The sequence below is a fragment of the Halictus rubicundus genome, chromosome 6 (assembly GCF_050948215.1).
Source record: "Halictus rubicundus isolate RS-2024b chromosome 6, iyHalRubi1_principal, whole genome shotgun sequence".
NCBI classification, from domain to species: Eukaryota; Metazoa; Arthropoda; class Insecta; order Hymenoptera; family Halictidae; genus Halictus; species Halictus rubicundus.
This window is the reverse complement of record NC_135154.1, coordinates 11,548,689-11,561,390: the sequence shown is the minus strand read 5'-3', so window position 1 is coordinate 11,561,390 and position 12,702 is coordinate 11,548,689. Positions and strand designations below refer to the sequence as shown.

General features: G+C 47.6%; 1 protein-coding gene across 4 annotated transcripts in view; it reads right to left on the bottom strand.

Moving 5' to 3' along the window:
• The window catches only part of Ten-m (teneurin transmembrane protein Ten-m), a 52,194-nt gene that overhangs the window by 28,628 nt on the left and 10,864 nt on the right, over positions 1 to 12,702 (bottom strand). For all 4 annotated transcript variants that reach the window (XM_076789857.1, XM_076789856.1, XM_076789859.1 and 1 more), the window contains exons 2-3: positions 11,988 to 12,080; positions 2,134 to 2,316 (exon numbers count right to left, since the gene is read on the bottom strand). In XM_076789857.1, the coding sequence (XP_076645972.1) occupies positions 2,134 to 2,316; positions 11,988 to 12,080 (276 nt within the window). The remainder of the gene's footprint in view (positions 1 to 2,133; positions 2,317 to 11,987; positions 12,081 to 12,702) is intronic.

The following is a 12,702-nucleotide window of genomic DNA, read 5'->3' as shown; positions in this document are numbered from 1 at the left end:
GGAAAAATCCTGTTCCCGAATAAACCGCACAAAGCGGAAAGTTTGCGAATAGACGTCGGTTTGAGCGTTCGATGAACGATTACCTCAAGCCGGGGAAGATCGTCGGGACAGCTTCCCCGAAAGGAAGTTAGCGGAGAATGCAGCCGAGGCGGAAGAATGCAAAGAACGTAGACACGTCCAGATATAGTAATAGAAGAACAAGTTCGAGCTTTGGAAAAACGTAGACGCGGGCGATTGTGTCGCCCTGGCCGAAGGGTCGCGTACGGTCGTAAGGACTCGGCCTTAGGCGTGTCTGTGGTATTCTGCGGGAAGGTTATGAGCGTCGGCCGCTGTCATAACCGTGGGTCAATGAGTCGAGAGATCATAAATCACGTTTCGAGCGGTGGTGTCCCACGGTTTTCGAAAGGATGGCAGCGTTTGAAGTGGCGCGACGCTGCCTGAGCGTGAAAGAACCAAAGAACGCAAAGTATACAGATGGCCGGGGCTGGTAAGGAGCAGTTTTCTGGCGCCTGGTGCACGGTTTCCCGAGGACCGTGGAAAATTTCCTCGAGCCTCCGAGTTGCACGCGAAGCCAAACAAGAAAAGAACTTGTCCACGGTTGTCTAAGGGTGCTTGTACCATCGGCCGTGTTCTCTCTTCTCTCTCTCTCTCTCTCTCTCTCTGTCTGTCTGGCGGAACACGGGGAGCCACTCGAGCCATCGGAAAAGGTCGGCCACGTTGTTTTCCCTGGCGTCGATACACCCATGGTGCTAAAGTGTCTCGGGAAAGCGCTGTTCTAGAGCGTGCTTTTCTTCTCTCGAGTGCATTCGACCCGCCGCACCGAGAATTTCGCCGGTTATCGTCCCCGGCAAATTCGAGTGTCCCGTTTGAAAGATTCCCGAGCAGCACCGTTCTCTACGGGGTAGTTTTCCACTTTTCAACTTTTCGGATCAATGGAAATTGTTTCTTTCGCCCGGTCTGCTTCCTCCTCGCACAGATTCCACGCGATTCCCATCGAATCTGCCCAATTTTCGAACCGGGAATGCGGCAAATTTGAATTCGACGAAGCACTTCCGGGGATTTTGACAATGGAAATCGAGCGGAATCGAACAGACTTCGATTCCCCCCATCGTCGAACCTGATAAGGTTTCTCTCGAGAACTAATACCACTCGGAGCACGTTTCTCCTCGGGAGAACTGTTTTGCTTCGCAAGAGACCACACGAGGAGCGCGCAAGATATGAAAATTGCTTCGAAATGTCATCTTTTATGCCAGCATTGTCCAGGACAGCTTTCGGACGATAGCTTCTACAAACAACGAGGTCGTGTCTTCACAATAACCCCGGGAACATTTAGCCAGAATTTTTGCTCGAAACTCCTGGCTGATAAGATAGCGGAGAGGTCTCGGGGAAATTATCGCACCGCCGCTATCGGTTGCCACTGATTACAGACCCTGCTACCCTTGTCGGAGACGTCACTCGCCTTCCCACGCATTAAGCATTCTTAGGCGCTGTCCTTGATAAAACACTGTCGGTGGAAGCGTTATCGCCGGACACACCTCCTCCGAAAACTGACTTTCCCGCCCCACCCCCCAGGAAATGTTTTTCCTTTCAATTTCGCCCGTCAAACGTCAGCCCCGTCTTCCCGGCCGTTCGTGCCCGGAGATATTTGTGTTTCTGCTTGACGCTAACTAATCGATCTTCTGGGAAACGAGGATGGGCGGACGGTGCTAATCGATGAAATGCCTGGGACTTTGCCGAAAATGTTACACGGAAGATCATCTGCTGTTGCATTCTCTCGGGCAAAGTCAGCTGAAGATAACTAACGAACGTAACCGAAATTACTTTATCAGCCAGCAAAAATATTTTCCTTATCAAGCAAAGTCCAGCTTATCACCAGTTGTAGGTTATTTACAGTACGTTAAAATTTGCAGAGGGAAAAAACCCAGTTTCTACTATTTTATAGTTAATTTTTATGCTGCCATTTTTAAAGGAAACCAACGAGACGCGATGTCACCGGAGACGAGGTGTCACCGAAGACGTCAAGGAGGCGTCTTCTTTTCTTTTTCTGGGGATCGAGGGGCGGCGACAGGCTCAATGAATAATAATAAGTAGGAAACACCCCGTACGTCGGATCGAACCACCCTGAAGACTTACTTGGTATAGTGTAGAAGCCGCCGGATGACTTGTGTACAAGGATGGTCGACTGGAGGTCGGGATCACGCTCGTGGTCGCTGGCTCCCTGACTTCCTGGCAATCTTCCGTTGACACGACTCATTGTAGGATTACGGGGAGGAACATCGGGCGGCCCCCGTGGCGCCGAATTGTCCAACAAACACCCTGTAACAATCCAGAGAACATGGGTCATTTATTTGTCCACTTAACAACCCCCCGGAACTGTTCGCAATAATCTTTAAGCGATCAATTAATCATCAACATTTCTACTCCTCCTGTTGTACGCTAAAAGTCAGGCTGGGGGTTATTTATTTTTATCTTGCACCAATTACGCACAATATTCGAAGCCTATACTACTCTCAGCTTTCTGAACATAGTGTCCTTTTGTTGACGCTTAACACCCACAATGCGATCAGAAGAACAATCGAATCTTGTTGACGCCAGTAACTAAGCAACCGATGCAAACAAATGCTGATCTCGGACGCCAATGACAATCTCGCAGCGTCGATTGTTTCTCCTTTTCATATAGGAAATTGGCTACGAGAGAAAGTTGCATTGTTGTAGTAGAAATCGCAGGACATTGGGTTAATAAGTATTGCACAAAATCGAGTATACTTCAAGACGATTTTGCAGTTTCCACAAAACGTTATCGATGGACCAAGTCGTACACTTGACCGCAAATCCACAGAAATTCTACAAATTTTCGTGCCACTTCTTTCGCAAGGTCTACTAGACTTCGTAGAAACGTGTTTGCGACCCAGTGATCAGGATAGACTTAACCAAGACGGAGCGAACAGAGTTTTAGCGCCCTTGGCCCATCGTTGCGGTCCAGATTACCCAACCCGGGTCTCTCTTCTTCCTCTTCTTCTTCTTCTACTTCTTCAACTCACTGTCGAACAATAGCTACGCGTAATCCCGGGCAGGTGGCCAGGCGATTTTCACCGGGGCAAAAGGGTTGAGCCGATCTCGCGATTAGGCACGTTTCACACGACCAGGCTTTCGCCGCTACAGGGATTACTCGCGAGGTAGAGTGACCCAGAATCGCGGAAGCTCTCTTCTGTGCCCATCGATGCGAAATGGAAATTTTTTTCAAGCCAGACCCCACACAGTTCTGTCGAAAAAAAAATCCGCCGCAACATAACGCACACGGTGCCATTGATTTTTTTTCTACGAGGTTTTTCGAAAGCTCTCCTTCAACGCCGCATTAGCTCCTTGCGAGGGACGGTCTTTGTTAATTTTTCAACGCGATTGATCCGTGGGTGATCCGAGCCTCGATTTAATCCCGGCTTTGTCAGCCGACATCAATCTCTCGGTTACCGAAAGTTTCACAGTCTTTCGCATTCGAGTTACAAATACGATCGACACCAGAATTGAAAAGATCAAGCACAAACGTTTATGGGGGTGGACCGCGGATTTTTCTGCGAAACAAAAATTTTGATGCATCGATTGTGAGGAACCACTTCAGGATTTTTTCTTTCTTCGGTGATTTCACTACCCTCACTTCACTCATTCTTCGGCAAACACGCGTGGCGTCGATCGCGCTTAGTGGTTTTGCATCCCTACACATACCTCGAAACTCCACAATTTTTTTCAATGTTTCTACTGTTTCAGATTGCATCTATTCGCAGACTACTCACGACGAATAGGAAAGTTCGTGGAAAATCGAGGAGCGACATTGAACAGAGCAACATCTTCCCGTCAAGCGAGACAGTTTGCCGATCTGTTGAACGTCTCCCAAACTCCAGTATCGTGGGTACGCTGAAGAGTTCACGGTTTGTTGAAGAGTCACGGGTGCTCACGAAACCAGATACTCGAAAAATTCGGTCTCTCGTAGCCGGTGGTTCGGTTTTCGATTTTTTTTTTCGAAGTCGACCCTGGCAACGGAGCAGTTGGCGGCGTCCCTAAGTCGATTATAATCCCAGCCCTTGCTCATATTCCGGGCACCTCGACCTCGCATTGTATCGAACATCCTAAAAAGCTGAACAGAGCGGCGCGGATAGGGTGACCGGCGAGAAATTCGAGCCGCGCCCTTTTTTACGACTAATAGCCAATGAACTGGATCCTACGGAGCCTTTCTTCCCGCGTCTGCAAAGAGAACATCCTCCGGAGGAACGCGACAGGAAGTAAGGGACGAAAGGATTCAAGGGAACGTGCTAGACTCGATGATTTTTATGCTGCTGGAGATATTTGTTTGAAAAATATCTGAGAGTCTAGAGAGTGTGCATCCACGAATTTGAAGGGCTGTTATCACCCCCTTAACGTAGACGATTGCCCATAAATGGAGATATGCGTGTCAAATATGTGAACAGCCCCTCGCATAAATATATAATTGCAGTGGGTGGTGTCTGGGATGGGTGTAATGTAAGGAGGAGGGAGAAACGCAGGGCGAAAAAAACATTTACTTCGGAGGGGTTGCCGAATTTTCGACTAATCCGTGGCAAAGTTCGATTCGAGATACGATTCCGCGAGCCCACCCCCATGCCCTCATGGCAGCGACGCTTCGAGCAAGAGCACTCGAGACCCTTTTACGATCAAAGTTTCTCGGTTTCGACATTTTCCCGCGGGGAAGGCGCCATTTGGCATTACTACCGGCGTGCATTACTATCCGGGAAGCCCCGGACATGTAAATTGCCATGACACCGCAACGCCGTCGAATCGGCAGGGCGTTCGCGATGGGATTGCTCCGAATTTGTTTTATTGCCGTCGGCTTTTTATTATCCAGTCGGAGCGACTTTACGCTCGCCTGTTTATGTAGATCGGAATGGGCCATGATCGGTCGAGGACGCTCTATACCGTATTAAATCACGCACCATTTTAATACCGAGCCGTTCGCCGATTTATTCGCGTCCCTTCGCCATCCGGCAAAATGACGAGTTCGCGGAAAGAGCGCTCGTTCCTCGGTTTACGTTTTTCTGATGCTACTTATCCGCCATCTTTTTGTACGGCTTACACACGACGCCTTTCACACTGTCGTACAACAGTGTTCGCGTACTCGTTCGAACCGATATCGGAACGACGCGACGACACCAGCGCGAAACGAATGTTTCGGCAACGAACGCGTGTTCGTTGTTTATACCTGGAGAGCGTATTTCCTTGATTTTCCAGCGCGAAATAAAAACAAAAAGCCACGTGCAAAGAACGCTTCGCGCGAATTGAGGGCGAGCGCGAGTGCGTGAATTAATTAATTACGAACGCCTTAGAAAATGAGGAAAAATTGCGGAAACCGCTTTGCGTTTCACCTGCGCCGCTGCCCCGGCGAAAGTGTAATAGAATTTTCATTCTAAATAAGCTGCGAACGAAAGGGAACTGCCAACACCTTTAATTCTCAACAATCTCCGAGATTAATGCCCGTAGATGTTTATACGAAAATTCTAGAGGTGCTAGAATTACTTCGCACGAATGAAAATATTTCATTTTTTCGATCTGGGACTTAACACGTTCACTGCCATGTCACCCGTATGTGGCTGACGGAATTATTTGTCCAGGTTTTAAAATGAATTTTTACGTTAATGTATTCATTGTTCCAACTTTGATTAGGATCTGTAAAACGCGAGAAAGTTGGAGGACTACTCAATATCATACATTTAATTTTTTTTCAATCTTTATTTCATTAAACAACTTACTTTGACTTTATGGACTTTTCGAGGTTTCTAGCATGGCAGTCGAAGTGTTAAGCGGGAGAATTCTGTAGGAAAATGAGGTTACAATTTTGCGATCGTTTCGATCCCGATAGGACTGCAAGAATCGGTCGTTTCGCAGAAAGCGAATCGACCGCGGAGACCTCGGCTTGCGAAAATCCCGGCAGTGTAAACAGAGGAGAGATTGATACATCAGAAAGCTCGGCGGTCGGATTCGAGGTTAAGTGCGCCCCAGTTTCCGGCGTCGACAGTTCCATTATAAGAAAAGCGATCGAGCGGCGAGCGATCGCATTAATCATGGGATCGAGGAGCCTGCGAATAAAGAAGCACCGGTGAGAGAAAGAGAGTTCGGTCTACGAGAGAAGCGACAGGATCGTTGTAAGATCTTGGTCGGTTGCGATCTACAAGTAGAACAGGCGTCTTTGTAGCTTGACGCAAAGGGTGGCGGTGTTCTGGTGTTCGCGGAGTCTCAGAGATCCATCGGAGCGTGAGTCGCATGCGGCACGTCGTTATTCTTCCTAATAGATCGGCGGGAGTAGTCATTGTGCCGGTCGTTACTTCGAGGATCCTTTCTTCTTGATCGGTGCGTAGGGTCGCGTCAAAGGGAGCAAAAGAGCAGCCCGGGGAGAAAGGGAGAGAAGGGACGGAAGGCGGAGCGTGAAGATATAAGAGAGAGAGAGAGAGAGAGAGAGAGAGGTTCGTAACCTCGACAAAAGACGAGTCTACGGGTCAGAGCCACACCGCTATCCGGTAATCCAGTGTCCAGGATGAGCCTCGTGCTCGCACAGAGGACGCTCGCGTCCAACAACCGGAGGAGCTGAATCGAATTATCCTCGGCTGGGTTGAGCCGTTGGGTTCCACGGATCTAGACCGAGAAAGGGAACCCGGGGCCTCTCGCTGGCCCCGAAAAGAGACCCACACACTCGCTGAATGAGCTCCATCTCGACGGTTGTTGTCGCACCGGGCCGCGTAATGGATGCTTCGCCCATTCACCGTGCACGTGAAAACGCGTAACATAATATCGGGACCCTTCGCGAGAGCAAGAGCCCATGCCTAATGGAATTTATTAGAGAACGAGAACCACCCCTGGACCCCAGGTACCTAGGAAAATACCTTTCCTTTCTCGATGGACCGATTCGCAGCAACCCGAGAAACGTCTTGTCCTCGAATCAAGAGGATCCTCTCTTCCGGAAAAGGAGAAAAAATGGACTTTCGATTGTTGAAGACGCTCTCAACCGTGCTCTGATGTCGGGAGTGACGTTCCGGGAAGAGATAGTCGACTGGTGATAGAGGACTCGCTGTAGAACATGATTTATCTTGCTCTTTTCGCGCAGAGTGCGCAGAGCGCGCAGAGTGGGCGTGGCCTAGGCGCTCCCGACTCCGAGAGAGCCGGAGTTGTGCTCTGGAGGGCAATCTGTGCTCGTGATTCGTGTACTGTGGCAATCCGAAGTTAACAAAGTGGTAGAACAGGTTTTTAAGTTGACGAACTGTTTCACCAGTTTTCTACGAATATTATAGCACTAGTTAGCACAAAATAATTCTAGCTGGCTCATGCCTGCACTTGCCTCCAGAAATAGCCTCTTAATTAGTGAAACGAACAAACAAACTTATCAAGTACAGTTACAGTATCTGTCACGGAAAATTTCGTTTTGTAGTTTCTGCTTTAACAGTTTTTTAATTATCGAGATAGGCAAGCACGGTTGGGAGACTCCCGGTTCGATCACGGAGAATATTTGATGGCGTTCGTAGCTCATTTTAACGTTTCGGCGCGAAGAGAAGTAAACAACGTGGAGCGACGGCGAGAGACAAGTCGTAAAATTGGCCGGGAGATTCGTGAGCCGATCGAGAGTGGCTGATCAAATAGGAAATAAAATGTATTGGAGGATCGAATTAATTTTTCTACGAAATCCGGGGGACCGTGTTAAATCGTTTAGAAGTAAAGCGCGACGCGGAGAGGTGAATCGGCGCGAGAGAGAGAGAGAGAGAGAGAGAGAGAGAGAGAGAGAGAGAGTGAGAGAAGCGGGGCGTTTACGGCCATTCCAAGGGGAAGGGAAAAGCGAGCGAACGATTCGGGACCCTGGTCACGTACGGCATGGCAGAATCGACGTATTTTGGGGAGCGGAACGGAGAAAATGGACAAGGGTTAGTCTCGTGTCTGGATTAGCTTTCGAACCGGAACGAATTAATACTATATCGGACGCTGGGAAAAATATGCGAGCGGATAAAAGTTCATGCCCGCTGGGAATTGTGACTCCGAAACGAATCGACGTAGATAAGAGGCTCGGGGGAAACCGGACACAAAAAATAAATCGGTTTTTCTTATTGCTAGTATTTCCACGTTATTCTCCTATTATGCAAATGCACGCATTCGTACGGACAAAGAAAGAGAGCACCGTTCGATGTAAGTATACGCGAGCAGCACAGAGGATGAAACAATGTTCTGTATTTCATAAGGTAATCATTTTACGAACCATTAAATCTGTTTAAGCGTTGCCTGCAGAAATTAGTTTTCGCTGAAAGCCATTGGACAATTCATTAATTCGCAAAATGTAATAACGCATTTATGGAACGTACACGCTCGACGAATAATTGTGTTAAAGGTCCCGCGTACCGATCCTTGCGACCCTTTGGAAATAATTGCAAGACACGTAACTCGATCAAAAATACAAAACGCGCGGAAGATAGAAGTCTTGTTGCTCGGTAATGTCGTTAGAGAAATTAATGATTAAATTGGTGGAAAAATCGAGAGGCGGTTAATCGTTTCGGTCGCGGTGCACGGGGGCTGATACGTTTCTAATCGTAGTTGGCGAACGTGGCGGCCATGTTTGACCCTTCGCGCGCAAGAAATTCGCAAAGCGGGCCGTCGAATAAGCGAATACCGGCGAGGCGGCTGTAAATTTTCGAGGCAACCGATCAAAGTCGATCAAACTTCCGAAGTTCGGAAAGTTCCCGGAGCGTGGCCCCATAAGAACACGAAATCGACGTGTCCCGGCTGAAAATGTACTTCCGGCCGGGGCTGCTGGCTCGGCCCGTGAATTATATCCTGGTCGGAGTAATTATATTCCCGTAGACAACCGAGGGACGGACACACTATGCGCACGTGCGTGCGTGCGCGCGCGCGCGTGCGTGTGTCTGTGCCACTGTGAAAATATTATCGAAAGAATATGCTATTTCTGGTCCCTTTATCAGCAATGCCGGGCGCGCGGTGCCTTTTTAAAACGCGTTCTTCTGCGTGGTGGATATTCACACGTCCGAGCGAGCACAAAGCTTTTTTCGATCGTACCCGTTCACGTTCCAATTCGAAATTTATGGAGAAACCACGCGCTCTTGGGAGAGAGAGAGAGAGAGAGAGAGAGAGAGAGAGAGAGAGAGAGAGAGAGAGAGAGAGAAAAAGAGAATTTGTGAGGCCGATAATTTATGCTCCAAATGATATCGCCGCCGTTTAATTGTGTAATAATATCGGCTCCCCCAGATCGGTTAGTATTCCGCAAGTTTTACCACGAAATTTTCGACCGGCACCGCGACACGCCGGTTATATCAATCTGCCCTAATTCGATTACGTTTCGATGGCGATCCCGAAAGTGCCGCTATCCACTCGATCGCTCAAAATCGTCGCATTTTTTTTCAAAGCCGGTGCCACGCCGCCGGGAATCGCCTAAACGATAGGCAACGCTTCCAATGGCCTCTAACGAGCCGATTCAGCCCATCGACACATTTTCTACAACTCCCCATTTTCCGTAGGCTTCGTTAGGGGCGCGATAGATCAGCCCGGAGATTAGGGGAAACCGCGAAAAAATTGTCTACCGTGTAATTAATCTTCATACCGCCCTCCGTTATAGCACTCCCCAATGAAGTCTTCGATATATTCAGATTTTTGTGTCTGATTTGGTAAAAAAAGTATTCTAGTATTTTTTATAATTTTTCGACACACTATACAATTATTAAAAAGGTTTATAATTTTATTCATATCGTATCCACTCGTACCCACATATCCCTCGTAGTCCAGATATAAATTTCTATTCATCGTGTGATATCAGTTTTCAGATAAATTTTCGATTTTCCAATTACGTTGTCACCAGGCTTTTGCACAGGCAATATATAAATGTAGCAATTAGATGAGCAGAGTCGAATGGGGTGCGAAGGGTTGAGTCAGGGAATTATTTTCTCAGATAATGAAAATAAAATTTTTCGCTGCAAGATAAATCATCCCAATAAACTCGCCTAACCCCCGAGGGTCAGGTACAGCGGCGGGCAAGGCTCGGACCACCCTCTACGTGCATCCCCTATTCGCTGCTATCAGCTTATCGCGCATTCGTCGATTCAGCGTGAACGAGAATTGCCTATCACACCGACAGCCACGCAACGCATCAACCAATGATGCAGAGAACCCAGTTGCCATTTTCCCTGAAAGAAACAGCTCGAACCAAACGGTAATTACGGCCGTTAATGCTTCGACATCCCAAACCGTTTCAGACATTTTTTCACATTTAAAAAATGTTCACATTATATCATACTTCACAAGTGTTTTTGACGGGATCCTCGACACTTCGAGTGCTACGTCCACCAGAAAAGGGAGACATAATTATTTGTCGAAATATGAATAAATGTATTTTTATTCCATTGAATAAATTTACCTTGTTTTAAATATTTTATAAATTATTGAATAAATTACTTTGTTTCAAATACTGAAATGCTAAAATTCCGATTTAAGCACTAGAATATTAAAATTTTTTATTTAAATTAGAGCTGTTTGAGAGACGAAGGTGCTTTCTCGAACAAATTTCATTCGAATGACGCGCAACAATGGTTTCGGATTATGTGTCTACGCTGGCAGAGTCCTTCGCGATCCTCCTTTCCCGCTCGACTTGCCATCGTCGGAGGAAAATCTTGAAAAATGAACGGGGTGGTTTGCTGCTCTGGTGTTAGGGTACGAGGGTGAGGGTGAGAGTGAGAGTGAGAGAGAGAGAGAGAGAGAGAGAGAGAGAGAGGAGCGGACGAAACGGTTTTAATTGGAAGTCGGAGGGGGGAAACAATGGTGGTGGCCCGGTCGAAGCTCCAGATAGGGCGCGGAGACCCATGGCGGGACGAGGGATGTTGTGGGGGGAAGGTTAGGGGATGGCAGGGAGGCGACAGCGTCGGTGGTGGTTCTTAACCCTCGTGTGCTCGTTCTTCGCCCCCTATGCCGACGCTACGTACATTTTCACGCGAGCGTACCGGCCCCCTACACATGTTAATACCTCACCCGGTGAGAGCTAACCATGCCTGCACGGTGGTCCTGTAACTCGCACCAACACCTGCGAGCACCTCGATATTAGTCCCCCCCACTCTTTACATCTTGGACCGGGCAGCTTCTCTCGCCGGAACTGCGAAATGACGCTCGTTCTTTCGACAAACAGAAAATCCCTTCGAGAGGCTAATTGGTCCCTAACCCTCATCGACATAATTACAGGCTGAACAAACCTATTGACAAAATAGTGTACATTCGTTTCTGACCCTCGTCAAACCCTCGTCTCTACTCGGGAACTTATCATTTGAGCCGTTTAACACTTGCCAAATCATCGACCTCCAAAAATTCCATAAAAACCATAGTTACCTTCCTGCATCTTTCAGATCTTAACCAAATTTAGTTGTACCATCGTAAAAATTCATTTTTATATCAGGACAGATAATTCCCGTATATGGAAAATACGGCGGCCAACGTACTGATACAAAAGTGGTGTGAGTCAATACTTGTCTGTTTTAGACATCTTTTAATTAATGTCCCACTACCCAATGATTAACCGTATTCACTTGCAGCACGCGTTTGCGTGCTCTCATAAAAATTGAGTTAAATTGACTCGCGGTGCCGACGGGTGTTAATTCGTCGCCCATTAGAATTCACGCGGTTCTGGAACAGAGAGCTAAAAGAAACCAGCCCACACAACAGCCCGGGAAGAGGCAATGAACAGAGGCTGGGCACCGGTGCTGCGTTCCTTCCTGCCTCGAACCGGCTATCGAATTTCGCGGCGAGGAAATACCGCGGAAAATGGAATTAGCTTCGTTGATCCGACACCAGTGGGAACCCGGCGAATCAGGGTTTTTGGTGTTTGATAATGTGACCCGAGAAAGGTATGATCCCATCAAAGAAAAATTAGCCGAAGTCGCGCATCATTCGCTATTATTTTATCCACATTATTATATTAACTTGTACGAACGTGCCTTGTGTTTCAATCCCTTGCTCTACGATTGCTCCGCCTTTGCATCCACAATTGCATATACATTGATTACACCTTGTCTGTCGTTTGTAATGTCCTAGGAGAAACAAAAAATTTACATCATTTTCGCTGTCATATTTCCACAGGTTAGGGTATCCATGTCAGGGAGATAGAATTTCAGTTAAATAGAGACGAATAGAGTTAGAGATGAGATAGAGGATGCTGGGTTACAGAACCACCCTGCCCATGGTGCTTGGTAGCTGGCGCCATCTGCATCGAGGTGCTCCGTCCTCGTCTAAACTCTCGCTCCTACTTTCAACCGTGCAGACGTGTATGATGAACAAATAATTTTTTTTTTTGCGCAATTCACGATTTTCTCTAGAAATTGTAATTTCCCTTTGACCGGGGCCCAAATCGCAACGCTCGTCCAAAATACAAAATCGCGGGTAAAATACGTCGAATTAAAATAAAAAAAAGAAACCGGTTAGAAGGGGAGCAGCTTTCGTTGAAATAAATTTGGCTCGGGCTTCAATGGATCGTATCGATTCGAAAGCGGCGGGGTAAGAGTGCAGAGCTCGCAGCTGCTTGTAATTATAGCCGGGAAATCGGGCGAGGGAAGAGGATCGAGAAGACGAAAACTCGCGGTGGCTCTTTTTCCGAATCGGATCCCGTTGGAGCACGCGTGCTCGAGTGGACCTTAGACGAGCAGCTTGATACGA